The 19,806-nt window shown below is 38.4% G+C and overlaps 1 protein-coding gene across 3 annotated transcripts in view; it reads left to right on the top strand.

Moving 5' to 3' along the window:
- The window catches only part of LOC122564001 (protein phosphatase Slingshot homolog 2), a 170,071-nt gene extending 152,175 nt beyond the window's left edge, over positions 1 to 17,896 (top strand). For all 3 annotated transcript variants that reach the window (XM_043718419.2, XM_043718417.2, XM_043718416.2), the window contains 2 exons: positions 10,225 to 11,095; positions 12,667 to 17,896. In XM_043718419.2, the coding sequence (XP_043574354.2) occupies positions 10,225 to 11,095; positions 12,667 to 14,754 (2,959 nt within the window). In that variant the 3' untranslated portion in view covers positions 14,755 to 17,896. The remainder of the gene's footprint in view (positions 1 to 10,224; positions 11,096 to 12,666) is intronic.
- The last annotated feature ends 1,910 nt before the right edge of the window (positions 17,897 to 19,806 follow it).

The following is a 19,806-nucleotide window of genomic DNA, read 5'->3' as shown; positions in this document are numbered from 1 at the left end:
GAAATGCACTTGATCTCAGATTATGTTCTTAGAAGCTTGGATTGTGTTTAGAGTGTAGATTAAAATAGAAACATTACCACCAGTACTCCATTTTGTTACTTACTTGTAGTTCTTCTATAATATGATAGTTGCATTCCCATGCGATGCCATGTTTTAGAAAATCGTGCAATGAAAATAGTGGGGCCTATGGGAAAAACAGGGTTGGGGTGAACCACCAAAAGTATCAGTCAAAATCGAAACAAAAATAGTAGTTAACCTAACACAAACAATAGCATAATCGAAGTACGTTTGATATCTTATATTTCAATGAAATAGTACAATAAATGTAACACTTCAAGGGGTTTCTGAATTAAATAATGTCCCATTTGAAATTTGCTAGTGCTGGCCCTGCTGCTGAATTCAATGTGAGAGCAGCTTTTAACTTTTGTTTCCAGCTAAGAATGCGGATAAAGACCTCCAAACAATGGGATTTCTCCCCAGCAAACGTATTCCCAAAAACATTTCCAAAGAGGAAGATAAAAAAGCAGGTCGTTTTCTTTTGGTGCGAGTAAAAATATTTTTTATTTTGAAGGTTTGACTAAAGGCTGGGATGCTCTGAATGGCTAGGTCTCTGGTCTCAGAGAATGAGGGGCCACGAATCTTGGAATCTCCTCCCTCCACGTGTTTACGAAGCACATGTTATAGGAGAACTACCTGTACTTAGTACAAAGAAGAAATGCAATAGGATGGGTTTAGCATATCGCACAGAGCGTGTGATTTTCTGCCTGCACATTTCATGTCACTCCTGCCCCCATTCATCCTCTTTGCTATGATGTACTAGTAACAACGTGCTCTAAAGACCCAGAGAAGGCTAATGCACCATTTTTGAACTAATCTCCTGTTTCCAAAGACAGACAAAGTGCTTTTGCAGCAGCTCACAAATTTTGTAATGGATGAAATTGAGATTTATTACTATTGACATTGCACTGTTTATTTGGCATTGTGAATAGTGATTTTTTTTTGAACTGGCTTCGCTGTATTATGTCATTTGTGTTTGCTGCTGACATTTACAGTGGACTTTGATTTGGGATTGGGGGTATTGTAGTCCTGACCAAATTCTAATGCTGTTCTAAAGGGTTTTTATTGTAATATATATTTGGATTAATGCATCACTGCAAATGAACTCATTTTGCTTCCAAGATGATGATCAGTTCAAGCTTATGCTGCATTAGTATGTCCAAAAATAGTTGGCAAAACTATATCTGTAAAAATCCTGAGACACGTTGCATTATAGCATCTCAATTTTTATTCCAATAGAACAGGAACTTCGTGTATTTTTAATAGACGGACGTAAATTTGATGCTTGGAACTTTAAGTTCTCTTTTTATTGATAAATACAAACTAATTTATAACCATCGAAAATGATTCTACTTTCTATGTTACGTTTTCACCAGGCCATGAAATGTCAGAACATTCCCATCAGTTAACAAAGGAAGGTTTGGTTGCTCATCTTGTGGTGTATTCTCCTGTTAACTTATAGCATTATAATAATTTGGTATCCTAATCAAAGGGTCAAGCTGACAGAATGGGTATTGTTCATTTTACTTGAATTGGGAAGGCTAATAATTACAATTGCACACAAGGAAATTTAAGAATTGAGTCATATTGGGCATGTTATAAGATTAGATTACTTACAGTGTGGAAACAGGCCCTTCGGCCCAACAAGTCCACACCGACCCGCCAAAGCACAACCCACCCATACCCCTACATTTACTCCTTTAACCTAACACCACGGGCAATTTAGCATGGCCAATTCACCTGACCCGCACATCTTTGTGACTGTGGGAGGAAACCGGAGCACCGGGAGGAAACCCACGCAGACACGGGGAGAATGTGCAAACTCCACACAGTCAGTCGCCTGAGTCGGGATTTGAACCCGGGTCTCTGGCGCTGTGAGGCAGCAGTGCTAACCACTGTGCCACCGTGCCGCCCACGAAGATTAAAAATAAAAAAACATGTCATTCTTGTACATTATGAAAGACTGGGTTCCTTCTACAGTATAAGTTGTGAACTTATGGACCTTAAGATCTGCACTGTCTAATTATCAGTAAAATATAAACTGTAAATTTTAACTTTTAGATTGTTGTAGTTTCATACTTTAATTTTGTTTAATTGTAAAAATAGAAGATTTTGAGAATTGCTGCTTTTTGAGTAAATGCCCTCAAACCCCACACCCTCCAACTCCAACAAGGATATAATCCAACTGGTCCTCACATTCCACCCCACCAATCTCCAGGTTAATGAAAACCTTCATCTGAAGTGCCATGTTCAGCTTGGGTCATGGAGAATATTTTCTTGTATTCATTCAGAGTGAACAGTGAGCACAAGTGCAATGTCATAGAGTCATAGAGATATACAGCATGGAAACAGACCCTTCAGTCCGACTCTTCCATGCCGACCAGATATCCCAGCCCAATCTAATCCCACCTGCCAGCACCCGGCCCATATCCGTCCAAACCCTTCCTATTCGTATACCCATCCAAATGCCTTTTAAATGTTGCAATTGTACCAACCTCCACCACTTCCTCTGGCAGCTCATTTCATACAAGTACCACCCACTGTATGAAAAAGTTGCCCAGTAGGTCTCTTTTATATCTTTCCCCTCTCACCCTCAACCTATGCCCTCTAGTTCTTGCCTATTTACACGATCCATGCCCCTTATGATTTTGTAAACCTCCTATAAGGTCACCACTCAGCCTCTGACGCTCCAGGGAAAACAGCCCCAGCCTGTTCAGTCTCTCCTGATAGGTACTTCAGATCTGTGTTCACTGGGGAAGACACAAGCAATCTCCCAGAGGTAACAGTGGCTGAAGGACCTGAACTGAAGGGAATTTATATTTGCCAGGAATTGGTGTTGGAGAGACTGTTAGGTCTGAAGGCTGATAAGTCCCCGGGACCTGATAGTCTACATCCCAGGGTACTGAAGGAGGTGGCTCTAGAAATCGTGGATGTATTGGTGATTATTTTCCAGAGTTCAATAGATTCAGGATCAGTTGCTGCGGATTGGAGGGTGGCTAATGTTGTGTCACTTTTTAAGAAAGGAGTGAGAGAGAAAGCAGGAAATTATAGACTAGTTAGTCTGACCTCAGTGGTGGGAAAGATGCTGGAGTCAATTATAAAGGATAAAATTACGACACATCTGGATAGCAGTAACAGGATAGGTCAGAGTCAGCATGGACTTATGAAGGGGAAATCATGCTTAACTAATCTTCTGGAATTTTTTGAGGATGTAACTGTGAAGATGGACAAGGGAGATCCAGTGGATGTAGTGCACCTGGACTTTCAGAAAGCCTTTGATAAAGTCCCACATAGGAGGTTAGTGAGCAAAATTAGGGTGCATGGTATTGGGGGCAAAGTACTGACTTGGATTAAAAATTGGTTGGTTGACAGGAAACAGTAGTGATAAACGGCTCCCTTTCGGAATGGCAGGCGGTGACCAGTGGGGTACCGCGGGGATCAGTGCTGGGACCGCAGCTTTTTATATATTAATGATATAGAAGATGGTATTAATAGTAACATTAGCAATAGTAACAAAGCTGGGTGGCAGGGTGAAATGTGAGGAGGATGTTAGGAGATTACAGGTTAGGTGAGTGGACAGATGCATGGCAGATGCAGTTTAATGTGGATAAATGTATGGCTATCCACTTTGGTGGCAAGAACAGGAAGGCAGATTACTACCTAAATGGAGTCAAGTTAGGTAAAGGGGCAGTACAAAGAGATCTGGGTGTTCTTGTACACCAGTCAATGAAGGCAAGCATGCAGGTAGTGAAGAGAGCTAATAGCACGCTGGCCTTCACAACAAGAGGGATTGAGTATAGGAGCAAAGAGGTTCTTCTCAGCTGTACAGGGCCCTGGTAAGACCGCACCTGGAATATTGTGTGCAGTTCTGGTCTCCAAATTTGAGGAGAGACATTCTGGCTATTGAGGGAGTGCAGCGTAGGTTCACGAGGTCAATTCCTGGAATGGCGGGACTATCTTATGTTGAAAGATTGGAGCGACTGGGCTTGTATACCCTTGAGTTTAGAAGACTGAGGGGATCTGATTGAGACGTATAAGATTATTAAAGGATTTGACACTCTGGAGGCAGGAAACATGTTTTCGCTGATGGGTGAGTTCCGAACCAGAGGACACAGCTTAAAAATAAGGGATAGGCCATTTAGGACAGAGATGAGGAGAAACTTCTTCACCCAGAGAGTGGTGGCTGTGTGGAATGCTCTGCCCCAGAAGGCAGTGGAGGCCCAGTCTCTAGATTTGTTTAAGAAAGAGTTGGATAGAGCTCTTCAGGATAGTGGAATCAAGGGTTATGGAGATAAGGCAGGACCAGGATACTGATTAAGGATGATCAGCCATGATCATAATGAATGGTGGTGCAGGCTCGAAGGGCAGAATGGCCTACTCCTGCACCTATTGTCTATTATCAAAACCTCCAATCCTGGTGACATTCTTGTAAATCTTTTCTGAACTATTTCAAGTTTCACAACATGTTTCCGATAGGAGACCAGAATTACTCACAATATTCCAACAGTGGCCTAACCAATGTCCTGTACAGCTACAACATGACCTCCCAACTCCTCTACTCAATACACTGACCAATAAAGGAAAGTATACTATACACCACCTTCACTATGCTATCTACCTTCGACTCCACTTTCAAGGAGCTATGAACCTGCACTCTAAGGTCTCTTTGTTCAGCAACACTCCCTAGGACCTTACCATTAAGTGTATAAGTCCTGCTAAGATTTGCTTTCCCAAAATGCAGCATCTTGCATTTATCTGAATTAAACTCCACCTGCCACTTCTCAGCCCATTGGCCCATCTGATCAAGATCCTGTTACAATGAGGTAACCTTCTTCACTGTCCACTACACATCCAAATTTGGTGTCATCTGCAAACTTACTCAGTGTATCTCTTATGCTCGCATCCAAATCATTTATGTAAATTACAAAAAGTAGAGGACTCAGCACCAATCCATGTGGCATTCCACTGGTCACCGGCCTCCAGTCTGAAAAACAACCCTCCACCCTCTGTCTTCTACCTTTGAGCTAGTTCTGTATCCAAATGGCTAGTTCTTCCTCTATTCCGTGAGATCTAACCTGAACAGCACTAGTGATGAGTTTTAGTGTCATTGTTGTTAAATTGTTGTTAAAATACAAAATGCACTCCTTTATTTGGGATAACATGCTTTAGAGGGTTTGAATGGGACCAATAATGATGCTTATGTGTAAAAGAAGCCTAAAGCAGGAAGTCCATGTTTTTTGGCTTCCATTGGTTTCCACGGAAACTTTCCACTTTCTTTAGAATGCTTAAATTACTGCTTATATGTATGTAAATATAAGCTACAAATACCTGTAGTATTCGGACTTAATTAATCAATAACCTATAATTACCTATCATTCTGTTTTTAAGCCACCCATGCTGTAAATGTCAAACTGGATAAATCAATCAATAAGAAATAAGTGAAAATATAATTTTCTTTTGTGATGTGGAGTTTATAGTTGCTAGTCTTTGATCCAATTGGTCTAGAAGAATTTAATTTATTCTCACTGAAAAATACAGCAAAGAACGAATGATCATGCTGCAGTAAAATAATATTTTGAGGGTTTGATTATCCTGAGGAAATTTCTACCTGTGCATGCCTTAGTTTCTTGGTCTTCTGCAAACATATTTTGCAATCATGTGGGTTCGATGTATATTGGAAAAGTTACTTAAAATATAACAAACACATTTTTGTCTTTGTTGACCATCCCAAAATGCTTCTCCCAACCTGCAAAAGGGGGATGAATGATTGGAAAGTGGTTGGAACTAAAAGTGGTTGGAAAGGATAGTTTTAAAGATATTAATTGAAATGTCAATATTAAGGCGTTATGAAAGGTGGAAGAGACAGCTTAAGTAAAGAGCTTTTGGAAATGTTATGATGGCTGAAGACTAAATAGTGGCAAAGCATAGAGATATCTGTGCTTGAATTTAGTTTCAGCTTTTAGAATTAAGCTGAATGTAAGTTTAGAAGGGTGAAGAAATTACGTTTAATTGTTTTTATATATGGATTAGAATAACTGGCTGTGTTTACTGATGTACCTTTCTGTGCTTTTGCTGGTTTCATTTCTTTCTTAAATTTTGATTTACGTTTTATGACCAGGTAAGAGGAATCCAAAAGATTGTTTTACTTTATTGTTGAGATGTTTTTGTTTGTGCATAAGCATCACATGCTATTCCAGAAGAATGTTAACTATTTTGCACCATCACAGGGAAAACTTGTGTTTAATCTATTAGGTTACAACCCACTGAACTTCGCTCCCCTTCTCAGTACTTGAATCAACTTGCACCCAGTACACAAATGTCATATCTAAAAATAGACATTATTGTATAACAGGTAACATGATACTGATGCAAACAGCTTCACTGAGTAGGGCTGTAATACTTAGTTTGTCATTTGGGTTTTGATTTGACTGACTTTGAACAGTGGCCATAACCGTATAACAGTGCAACTGAGAAAATATCAAACAGGACTTTGTATTTTTGAGCAATATATTTTGTGTTTTCAGCTTCATTTATCAATATCAACACAATTGTAGCTTTTAGTTCTCTGCAAAGCATTATTTGCTAGTGTATACTGGAATGTTATTATTGTTAAAAGTCAGAAATTAGATTTAGATTAGATTAGAAACAAGCCCTTCGGCCCAACAAGTCCACACCGACCTTCCGAAGAGTAACCCACCCAGTCTCATTTCCCTCTGACTAATGCATCTAACACTATGGGCAATTTAGCATGGCCAATTCACCTGGCCTGCACATCTTTGGACTTGTTACAAAGAAATTTCTGTTCTGTCATACTCAAACTGGAGATAAATAAAATGACACTCAGATCATTTATAATCTAAGCAAGTGTTCTTTTCACTACTCATGTAATATGATAGGTGTGGTATCGGACTGATGTTTATCATTTGATTTACCCATGCTTCAATTTGTTCCTGTTTAAACTTTCCCATTTATGCAGAACTTAGCAGTTTTTAAATGGTAGTATCAGGGAGTTTGTACTTGGATGGTTGAGTTATTGTCTACTTAAAATAATTCAAATTCTGCTCTGAATACATTGGCCCCTGATGAGAAAGCAGAGGTTGTGAAATTATGGGGGCACAGTGAATAGAGTCCAGTTTAGGAAAAGCACCTCCAACACCTCACTTATGCACCAATTGTTTTTTATTTACAATGGTGGAAAGCAGAGCATTACTGTTTGTTGTATTGAAGTGGTGGGGCATTTCATTTACATATTTAAATTAGACATCTGAAGTGCGTTGGGTGATTATTGGGGCATGAGGAAACCTGACAGTGTAAAAGTGGTGAAAGCTGCCTACTGCACAAGGTAAATAGCTTTTTCAATATGTCTTTTCTTTTCCTGGGTCAGCAATAGAGGCAAGTGATCTTATTCTAGTTTCCCATAGAGGGATATGGGCCAAGTGCTGGCAACTGGGACTAGATTAGGTTGGGATAGCTGGTCAGTATGGATGAGTTGGACTAAAGGGTCTGTGTCCATGCTGCACATCTGTGAGACTCTGGTCTCTGAGTTTTTATACGTGGTTATGAACATGGTTCATATTTCATAGATGTTGTGGACTTGAGCTTGAAGGATCATAGAGATGTACGGTACGGAAACAGACCCTTTTGTCCAACTTGTTCATGCCAGCAAGTTGTCCCAACCTAATCTAGTATATTTTGCCAGCACTTGGCCTGTATTCCTCTAAACCCTTCCTATTCATATACCCATCCAAATGCCTTTAAAATGTTGCAATTGTACCAGCTTCCACCAACGTCGATTCTCCTGCTCCTTAGATACTGCATGACCTGTGCTTTTCCAACACCACACACTTGACTCTGATCTCCAGCATCTGCAGTCCTCACTTTCTCCATGTGGTCAAGAACACTGATCAATAGATATGAGAACATTCTACATTTTTCTAACCTTCTTTCAAGAATAATCAGTATTGGCCAGAATAGAATGATATTTTCAAGTTGAATTTCTACAAGGAATCCATTTTTCTCTGTGAAATGTGTGTTTGTGGATGTAAGTTTGCTTGCTCAGCTGGAAGGTTCATTTTCAGTTGTTTTGTCACCATACTACATTGCATCATCAGTGAGCCTTTGGTGAAGCACTGATATTATGTCCTGCTTTCTATTTGTGTTTAAGTTTCCTTGGGTTGGTGATGTCATTTCCTGTTCTTGTCCTCAGAGGGTGATAAATCGGGTCCAAGTCAATGTTTGTTGATACAGTTCCCGTTGGAATGCCCTGCTTCTGGTGATTTTCTTGTGTGTCTCCTGTTGGGTCGTCCTAGGATGGATGTGTTGTCCCAGTCGAAGTGGTGTCCTTCCTCGTGTGTGAGGATACTAGTGAGAGTGGGTCAAGTCTTTTTGTGGCTTGTTGATGTTCATGTATCCTGGTAGCTAGTTTTCTGCCTGTTTGTCTAGTGTAGTGTTTGTTACAGTTCTTGCAAAGTATTTTGTAAATGACATTCGTTTTGCTTGTTGTCCGCATGGGGTCTATTAAGTTCATTAGCTGCTGTTTTAGCGTGTTGGTGGGTTTGTGGGCACCCATGATGCCAAGAGGTGGAGAGTCATTTCTGAGATGCCTTTGATGTAGGGGAGCGTGACTAGGGTTTCTGGATGTGTTTTGTCTGCTTGTTTGAGTTTGTTGTTGAGAAAACGGTGGACTGTGTTCATTGGGTACCTTTTTTTAATACGTTGTGTTGGTGATTTTCCTCTGTTCTTGTGTTCATTTTGGGGTTAATGGGAGGAAATGGGTGAACGTTTACATTTTCATATTATAAATTGTTACCTAATTCTGCATCTTTTGAATGAATTTTGTTTTTGTAATAAATCAATAATATTGTTTATGGAAAAACACTTGCCTATTGGGTATTTTAACTCTCTTCAATGTAGGGAAAACAAACCATTGGCTATAAAGAGACTTTGGGTATAACTTTATGCTGTAAATCATGGAGTGTTGGCACTAGAGCATCATGCAGTCCTCTCATCTTGGACATAAATGAGATGACCATCTTCATTGTTATGTGACTACATTTATATATTGACAAAAAAGTGTGCCCAAAAACAGTTGTTTTGGGGTTAATATAACATATTTACGTCTTTCCATCTACAGATGCGGGACTTGTATGGATGATCTGGTTCTTTATTTTCTTTGCATCAACCGGTACTCTGTGTAAAGAAGTCAATGCTTAATAGTGCATTAGAAACTCTTTGGATCCTTTCAGTTTTCCACTGAAACTTGCAAAACAATAAATTAGTCTCTTCATCCTGCAGAAGTTTGTGCAAATACTATAATTTTCAAAAGCAGATTTGAAGAGTCGATATCTTTATTTTTTCAAATAAGCCTCTTCATTTAGTTGCTTTGGTTTTGTTTTCTCACTTTGAAACAAGTTGAAATTTTGCCTGTGCTCTTCTCCTACTCTTGTCAATTGCTAGGGGCTGTCCCTGTGGTCACCATTGAAGTAGAAAACCGATGACAGGCAATGGAGGGAAACAGTTATATTGATTCTAATTCTAGTATGAAGTCAGCCTGTCTGGCTGCCACAGATTATATGATCATTTACATGCACACAAGGAAGAAGTTTCCAGATGATGGGGTTTACTTATACTTTTCATTCTTGGAGCATTTTCCTTTTACTCCGTTATCGACTTATCCTGAATCCCTTACTTGAAATTGAATTGGAAGATTGTAAATACAAACCTTCCTTATAAGATTTGATTGTGCGATCTCGACTGATGCTCACTCCATTTTAGTGAAGTGCCAGACTTATTGGTAGTGATGTGCTTCAAGTAACAAATGAGAAATTGACCCTATTCCTAAAAATAGATCCCTTTTTTTCTATTTAGGGATTTTTTTACCTGAAATGAAGACTGTATTAATAACAAGAGACTAACCGTTTCCTAGTAGATATTGTAGGTTAATATTTGACATTTCCAAGAAGCTATTGGTTGGAATGTGTCTGAGAAAGAAGTGACAGCTATACTTGATGTCTGCATAACAGTGATTGCATCTGAAAAATACTTCTTGTGGAATGTTTCAGTTGTTTCACTGCGGTTCATCACCACATACTGTATGATGCCTGGAACATTTTTACTATGGGCAAAGTACTTTTTATTTATTCTATTTCTCTTTGTTTCTTAATGCAGCAAGCAGCGGCACAATAAACTGTGGCGATCACATTCAGATAGCGACCTTTCAGATCACCGTGAGCGTATTAGTAAATCTACAGTTGACTTAAACAGAAGGGACAGTACTTCCACGACAGAAATGCCAACTGATCTACTTACTGAGCATCTGTGTCAGTCCCAGTTCTCAAATGTCCTAGAATCGAGTTTGTCTGGAGTCCAAGAAGGAAAAAATGAGTTAGATTTTGGAATTGATACAGAATATGAAATATCTTTAAAACATAACCCCGATGAGTTGAACACAAACATCTCTTCTGCAGCGCTGTCAGGACTGGAGGTCACTGATAGTATCACCACGAGGTTACTAGCAGGTTCCAGCTCAGATATTCTCCCTCTCCAAGACTCCCAATCTGACAAATCACCAGAGGTCTTGTCACAGAATGGACTTTCTCCTTCACCTAACCATTCCATGGTGTTGACTGATTTGGAAGCAGGTGAATCAGAGAAAGATGTTAATTTAAAACCGAATAATATTTCAGTACCATTGCTTGAAACTGCACCTCTGCCAGAGGATCGTAAAGCCTCACCGGAACTAACTTGCTCTGTCTCACCATCAAATGTAAACGCTGAAATTTGCAGTTTAAGCACCGATCGAATTGACTTCTTCAGTGCCAGAGAAAAATTCATTGAGCTTTCGCAGGAGAATGGGGCTCGAGCCCAATCACACTTAAAAACAGAGGAGTTTGGTGGCGGGAAGTATTGTGCCACAAAAGTGGCTGCACAGGAAACCCTCGAGAAAGAACAGATTGCAAATGGTCAGGGGGACACTTCGTTGGATAACCCGGCTCACATAAAAGATAAATGTGTAGATGATGATGTAAAATCTAATAAGGTAAAAATGTTAACTTTTTTTGTAAATTAAGCCACAAAAGATCCAATAACATTTAGCATAAAGTTAAAACATTTTAATTATTTTATGAAAATGTAATGTTTCATTTCAATGAACTAAGTTGGTTATTATAAGCATTATCACTTCTGTTAAATGTGTCTATGTCTTGTATTATATTTTTAAGTTTTGACTTCGTCATTCTGTTTCAAATATGTTGGAAGTTGATGTTGGGCTAGAGTATGGTTACCTGGAAATACCATTCCAGAGCAAAGAATTGTAAATATCCTTCTCTGTCAGCCTACATCAATTTCATAAATGTGGCAATGTATATTCCAATTTTTATCACTTAAAAGTCCAGAAGAAAATTATACTCCATTTAGCACACCTTGCTGTAAATCATAAGAGTGCAAAGATTTGAGAAATGAAAATATGCAACACTGATACAGTTGACAATTTTTTAAGAGTTGATGATTGAAACATTGGAGACAGTGAGTAAAGAATGAGTTTTTCTAAAACTGTCTTCCAGGTGCAGACATTTGAGTGGTTAGCATTGCTTTGTTGATTGTAACTGTGGAAAACTGCTTTGTGCATTAGCCCTCGCATATCTTGCCTTGAGCACATAAATATGGCTTTCAAAATAAATTAATAGACACTAATGTATTGTTGAAAAAAGAGAAATGCTCTTAAGGCTTTTTATCTTGCACTCATCAGCACAGAAGTGCAAGAATGTCCAATTTCCAAAGAGAACTTCCTGAGAAGAGCTGCTGAGCTGCCATCCTTCATGCATTCTTTGTGACAATGCCTCAACCAATCAGTCAGCGCTGCTTTCTCATGGGGTATAAATTGCTGTTCCCTTTGCAATTTCATAATCTTCCAACTGTTCTGATGAGTGCAAAACAAAAAAATTATAAAATGTGTCTCTTTTTAAACCAATGTTCAAGTTCTGTATTACTAAGTAACTTAACATTAATGTGTGGGACATACCAGTTCCTATTAATGAAACTCATTCTTTTGTGCTTTGTACTGATCAGTTTTCTACTTAGTTTTTACTCTTCAGTTTTACAGAGAGCTGTGGATGCTATAAATCAGAAATCAAAATAAGAAGTTGCTGGAAAAGCTCAGTAGGCCTGACTGCATCTGTGCAGAGAAACCAGAGGTAACGTTTCAGAACTGAGGAAGTGTCATTGGACCTGAAACGTTAACTCCCTGGTTTCTCTTCACGGGTGCTGACATACCTACTGAGCTTTTCCATCAACTTCCATTTTTGTTTTAAAACTAAGGAGTGTTTGGGAGAAGTAAAGTTGTGTTCTGTTCCCATTTTCAATAAGGTTTACAGTGTTCATGGGTAGTACAATGAAAGGATCATGAGATTTTCAGATGGAATTTTTTTACTTCAGCTTTTTTGGCTTCCATCTATAGTTTTGTAAATAATGTAAATCTTGTGATAAAGTGTACAAGTCTTGAATTTATCTTTCCCCTTTATAATCAAGTGTTTACTTTGGGAATTTGTTCACTTCTGCAGCGATCATATAAGTTATATATGTTGAGCTCATTTTTTTTTCTGTTTTCCACAGGAAAATCTAGTACCAAAATTGTTCCACAAGAAGTCTTCCTTAACAAGATCACAGTCTTTAAATGTCATTTCTGTGAAAGAAATAGTGACAGGAATAGAGTCCAACCAGAGTTCTGGCGTGTGCCAAAGCAAAATGGAAAGTGTTGCCAATAACCAGATCCAAACACCAAAGAGGAACACAGTTCATGAGCTACCAGCAGATTTCCATTGGCTTTCTGAAAGCAACACCACTGCAAAAAAACTTTGCAAAAATGATTCTTTAGTTGCTGAAAGCGACTCTCAAAATGTCACTGACTTGTCCGAAGCTAAAGACGATGTATGTCATGACATGCATTTAACAGTCAAGACCTATGAAGAATGCCAGGAGACAGTCATTAAAGAGTCTGCACAGGATGGAAGGATTCATCCAAAACAGGTGCCAAAGTGGTGTCCTGGCTCAGTAAAACGTGCAACACAGGAGTTTGAAGAACGATTAAAACAAGGGCAAGAACATCAATCATTGGTAACATTGCCAATCCGTAAAAATTCCAGAATTGATGGAGCTGTGGCTAGTGAATTTGTGGTGACAAATAAGAGTGAAGCTATTGTTCCTGAGTTATCTTTGTTCAAGGGTAAAAGAAAAGAAAGCACTGATGATGACCCAAATTTATTACTTGAGTTTAGTGTATCTCAGAATCAAGAATTGGTCTCAGACTTGCAGTCACAAATAATAGAACATCCATTAGAATCAAGACTGGAATTGGAACAAGCTGAACCTGGCTCCTTGAGCACTCTGGAACTTGAGAAAATCCACTCCAAGGAACTGGATTCATATACCCAACTTCCAAAGAAAGTTGAAATAATTGAGTACACCCATGTATTTAAACCACCATCTCAAGAAGACAGTGATATATGCTCGACAGGAGAAGAGAACATCGTTGAAGTTGAATCTCTGGGAAAGGAAAATATGGCCACAGTACAATCTGCAGATGATCTAAAAAATATAGAAGTAAAAACCACCGAATTTCCATGTCAGTCACCACTATTATCATCTTTGGATACTGAGAGTTTGACTGAAACTGACAACAAAGAAGTTGAAGAAATGACCTTTGAATCTGGTAGTCCTCCAGGTGATGCAGTTGACAGCTTCTCTGACTATGAAATTGCTTTATTTGTTAGTGGTGCAACCCACTTACCATTAAAGGGCTTAGAGAATCAAACACATGTACTTCACCTGGAAGGCATCACGGAGTCCAGTACCGATACTGATGCAGAGATTCTTGATAAGGAATATTCAGGGCTTCAGGAAGTTGACACAAAAATTGCATCTTTGAAAAGAGATGATGGATGCATTACTCTGAGTCACGAGGATTTAAAGTTGAGTTTCAGCAGATTCGATGAAAGTGTCAGGGAAATGCAAGAGATGTCGAGATTTGAAAAATGTACCCGTGATCTCAGCCATAGCTCCAGCAATGACAGTACAGGATATCCAAGTTGTACATTGGGGATGAGTAAGCAACAGTCAAAAGAAATTGAAGCTAAAATAAGGCAAGCAGGTCTCACAACTCCATCACAGATTAAACGTTCAGCATCCATTGCTAAGCTGGGTTACCTGGAGCTTTCAAGGAATGATTTATTTAAAAAGGGGTTGGATAGTTCTAAAACTTACCAAGCGTTTCTTGACTCTATCCAGCGTACACCATGGACAGCGCAAAGTACAAGTGAATATAGAACTGAATGTGCTGTGAAAGATGAGCCCAGTAAAAAGAAATGTGTTTCCATTTCTCTTTTCCAAGATCCTCAATCCACAGTATGTTTTGCAGAACAACTTAAAGCATCAGAAAGTATTGCACAAAGCAAGCCTGTGGGGAAGCCCTTAATACAATATGCCAAAGCAGTTGAATCAACCCAAGAGTGTCCACTGGCAAGTACAGAAGAGAACCTTCCACAGATAAAATCTTCCTTCCGTTATGACACCGATGCACCCTGTCCTACCCCACTGATGGCTGTAGCACCTCGACAGTACCATCATAGAAATCATTCATTAAAGCGATTAAAAGTAGTTAATGATAGAAAACGCACAACCAATCCTTTATATAACACCATGTGACCCTAAGCCCAAAAGCTATGCTTCCTTATGAGAGGCAAGTGTTTTTCAATAGAACAAGCACTTTACAATTTGTTTTCTATATATTGTTAAAAGTGGATTTTTTTTATTGATTGCATGCTGACATTGGGCTTCTTTAGTTTGTTCTTTCTTGCTTTCTTTATTCCCATAATTGGTTTTGACTTAACATTGTGTGAAACTAAACCCTTCAACCATAAGATCTTATTTAAAAGAGCACACCAGCTACTATGGAGCAAGCTTACAATTAAATTAACCAGTCTGTTGTTTAACATACCTCTAAATTGAAATCAGGGAAAACCAGCTCTTTGTCATGAATTCTGTACTATATTTACAAATGTCATTGTCACCTTTTACTTATTTAATAACAAACGTTCCTATCATACATTACATCCTTAATCTAAGCTTCCTGCTGAGAGAAACTATTGACATTACGAATTTCTTCCCCCTATTGTGTAGACTTGCAAAATAGCTGTTAAGCCTTTGGGGTATATTCTGTGTTATAGTAAAACACCGTGTGCAAAATAATTCAGATGTGCACTATTCCTTAACCACCCTCAAGCTTACTTAAGATCACCTGTCTTTGCAGGGCTATATCGACTGCTGGCTGCAAAATTTTTGACCTCTTGAATTTCTGTAATATTCCATCACTGAAATGGCTTTACATGTTATTTTGTTAGTTTGTGTGTTCCTTTCAAGATCCTAGATTCAGGATTATACTTGAATTATTACTTGAACACTGCAGTGAGCTTTTGATAAAACCTTCCATATCCATTCACAGGGGAATCCTTATAATAACTTTCTCTGCCTTTTCTTTATTATTCCTGTGTATTCTACCCCTAAAGTGCCATCTGTTGGTCCCATTGCAAGGACTTAAATTCATCCTTAACCTTAATAGAGATTCATTTTTGAATGTGACTTCTCCTTTTAAAGAAAGAAAACAATTTTTAGTTTTCTAAATTGCTAGTCTGAATGTGTTTATTTTGTTGAATGGGTGAATCTAAATTTACTATCTTCATTCATACCACATATAATGTTCAATATTTTCCCCTGCCTGGGAGTGTATTTGATAAGGCAAACAATTCTTTTAAACTGGAACTCTTAATTGCAATATGTCATTTATAACTTCAGTTGCTTTACAGCTGTAAGAATGTCAGCATTTTCCTTGGATGACTACACATTCATTCTGCTAGGAATAATTCAATACAGCTCCATCTGATTAGAACTGTGATACCTAGGCTAGAATTTATACTGGAGACTTGTGGAAATAACTTGAAGATATCAGTAATATTCTTGTGATGATGACTTTCTCCCATGTACATAAATTGTCAATGTTTTCCTGCATTTTCATCTAGTCCTTTTGGTGTTCTGTACCACCTAAAGGTTGCACAGTTATACTTTGTGTAATAAAAGCTGTAAGCACTGTTCATATTCTGTACATTAAAACACTTATCTGATTTTAAGCAACAAGCATGGAACTTTCTCCAGAATACTGGTTGCATCTTATACCCATTATTAATGTGTTCTCAGGTTTAACTGGGATATCCTGGATAAGTTATCTTTTTTAATAAACAGATGCGATGCAATTAGCACAACATACTAAGCAGAAATATCATTTCAGTCGATTGTACCAATCTATCCATTCGAGAATTTAGTTTTTGGAAGAGCTATATTGTCTAAAACAAGATATTTGGAATGAATTAACATGTATAAATCATGGTAAAAGAGCAAAATAAAATTTTGGGTTCCAGCTTTAACTAGCAGTATTTGCTCTGTGTACCAAGAGAGCCACATTTTATGTTTTTGGAAAACTGCATAACATGTTTTTCTTTTTTTTAAAATTTACTTTTGTTCATGTTTCTGTTCCCTGAGTACACTGTTGTCCATAGTTCCCATTTGGGGGAGTGGGTAAACCACTATCACTTACACACTTTTGTAATCAAAAGACTGTTCAAGTAGAATTGATTGATTATGTCATTTTTTTTTCCATCACTGTTTTGCAGTTGCATTTCATCTGAGTACTGAACCCTAGCTCATGTCGTATCAACCTGTAGCACATACAGCCAGTTGGGATAAATTTGCACAATCACTTAGACTGATGGGCAGTTGTTGAGTCAGTTTGGTTCTAACGTCCTTGATAAAGATTCTTACCTGTGCTAACCCTAAATCATGTAATTTATCACTGCTTTCAAAAAATAGCTAAATGACAGGGTGTTTGAAATTTTTACTGTTTTTGTACCAACTGTAATCCCAACAAGCTCCTAGTACTGCTGTATATCCATATTTTTGTCTAATTATGACTTCCACTGTAAATTAAAGGAAGAGATTAGACTGATAACCAAATGAATTTTGCCTGGAACGTGATGTGAAATTAGCTGCTAGGAGGACCAGACAGCACATTGATGCTCAGAGTCATGAGTCTGGAGCCTGCTGTTGGAATTTGTTTTTTAAACCACTGCAGTTCAACAACTTTTAAAGGGCATTTTTATATATGTTTTTTTAAATGTGATTATTATATTGTTTACATTGTGAATATTGAGCTGTACATTTTCTTAACATATAGCTGTACCTTACGTGCTGTTTGCGTGCCGTCTGTTGCCTTGGCATTCAGTTTTCACATTTGGTTCATACATGTGAAACTGAGTTTTACACCATTTGTTCAACAAAATTGTAAATTATGTGACTGCATGTGCTGTGTGCATACAACTTCATTTTTATGTCCCTGTTTTTTGTAATACAGTAGTATGAGTACCACAATACCTAGCTTTTTAACAAAAATTGGTGGTACATTTTCTTAAGCCTCATGTCTGTAGTAAGGAGTATTTGTTTTGGCGCAAGTCATGACCATGACTTCAAATAAATCTGAAGAAAATGTTTAGAATGAAGATTTATTTTGTTCCACAGACTCTGTTGTGCAGACTGTAATTTTTCACTTCATTAAGCTTAAATCAGTTCGGCTCTTCATGTTGGACTGCCACTCTATGCTATTTTTCATTTATGGGATGTTCTCCTGTCCGATTTAATTTTTTTATTGCAAGTGTGCTAAGTTGCTTAATGTGAAGTAATGCACTGTTGTATGAAGTACAATGTTCTTGTTACAAAATTAATAAATTTTTATTTTGGAGGATTAATTTGTTCTTTGCTTTTCGGAATGTCAGTGCAACAAAAAATGTCAGTATTACATGGCTCAGTCAAATTTGTAATAGAAAATTAGGAGTGTTACACTCAGTAAGGGTCGATCTATATTTAAAACTTCATTCAGTTTTATTTGCAAGACAGAAACTTCTGTTTAGCTCACTCAAACTGCATTCTGATCATGTTAAAATCCAAACCCATATTCTATCCATCACAAAAAATTTACATTTACACCATAATATCATTGCAAGTAATCATCTGCATGTAACTCAAACATATTTTCATCACCTCTGGAACTCTATCATATTTCCCCCAGTGGCTTCCTGTTCAATTAAAGAGAAGCCATGTCTGTTCTTTAACTGCTTCCATTGGAGGTCAGTTAGCTCAATTGCCTGGACAGGTGATTTGCCATGCAAAGTGATGTCAACGGTTTGGATTCAATTCCCTTGCTGACTGAGGTCACAATTGAAGTATTCTCTTTCTCAACCTCCACTCTCACCTGAGGTGTGGTGACCCTCAGGTTAAACCACCACCAGTAATCTCTTTTAAGAGAGAGCTGCCCTATGGTTTGGTAAGATTATGGTTATTTATCATTACCAACGTTTACTTAATGCACTGAAATTGCTTTATGACTTCTAACTCCCCTATCCTTTTGCAACTGCCCAATTTGTGTACTCTGCACTTTGTGATCTGATCTACTAATTGCCACCCCAATTGAATTGAATTGAGTCGAGTTGACACGTGTACCAAAGCACAGTGAAAAGCTTTGTCTTGCGAGCAGTACAGGCAGATCAGAGTTAAGTAGCATAGATAAGTAACCAATAGGTAAACAGTGGCAAAATCAAAAACACAGGTACAGGCAAATGTTAAGTGTTTGTGAGTCCATTCAGTATTCTAACAATAGTAGGGTAGAAACTGTTTCAAAACCGGCTGGTGCATGTGTCAGGCTTCTGTACTTTCTCCCCGATGGTAGAATTTGTAGAAAAACATTGCCAGGGTGGGATGGATCTTTGAGAATGCTGGCGGCCTTTCCTTGACTGCAGGCCTGGTAGATGGATTTTATAGATGGGAGGTTGGCCTTTGTAATTGCCCGGGCCGAGTTCTCCACTCTCTAACTGTTTCCGATCTTGAATGGTACAATTGCCATGCCAGGAAGTGATACATCCAGACAATGTTCTCGATGGCACACCTGTAAAATTTGGCAAGGGTATTCGCAGTCATGCCAAATTTCATCAACTGCCTGAGGAAGAAGAGATATTATTGGGCCTTTGTAGCCAGTGATTCCACATGAAGAATGCAAGAAAGCTTGTTGTAGATGACCACTCCCAGGAGCTTGACACTCTCCACTCCTCCTTCTTCTTCTGCTGTTAATGTGTAGGGAGGCATGAGTAACATACTGCCAAAAGTCAATGAGTTCCTTGATTTTGCTGGCATTGAGTGCTGGATTGTTCTCAGTGCACCATTTTTCCAGGTCTTCCACCTCCCGTCTGTAATCTGTTTCGTCACCATCTGAGATTGGGCCGACTATGGTGATGTCATCAGCGAACTTGTAAATGGCATTAATCTGGTTATCATTTCCAATGACACCTAACTTTGAACAATATGATGGATTGGCTTGACCATGTCTGTCTTATTAGAGAGCCCACAAGTAGACATTGAATGCTACAGCTAACCTTGCCCAATAATTGGAAGCTTACCATTTTTCTGCAATCATGATGGAAAGTCTAATTTAATAAAATGCAGAAGATTGCATCTAAGTAAATACATTAAAAGGAAGTATAGCTAAAATAAGTATTGGTCCTTTGTAGATTGAGACTGGGAGTTGAGTAGGGAACACAGAAATCAGAGTCACTAAATCAATATCTTGCTTCAGTTTTCATCATGGAGGACACCATACCAATA

This window comes from Chiloscyllium plagiosum, unplaced genomic scaffold (assembly GCF_037043375.1).
Source record: "Chiloscyllium plagiosum isolate Xiang-an unplaced genomic scaffold, Cpla_swu_hap1 HiC_scaffold_31, whole genome shotgun sequence".
Taxonomy (NCBI): domain Eukaryota; kingdom Metazoa; phylum Chordata; class Chondrichthyes; order Orectolobiformes; family Hemiscylliidae; genus Chiloscyllium; species Chiloscyllium plagiosum.
This window is presented reverse-complemented; position numbering and strand designations above follow the sequence as displayed.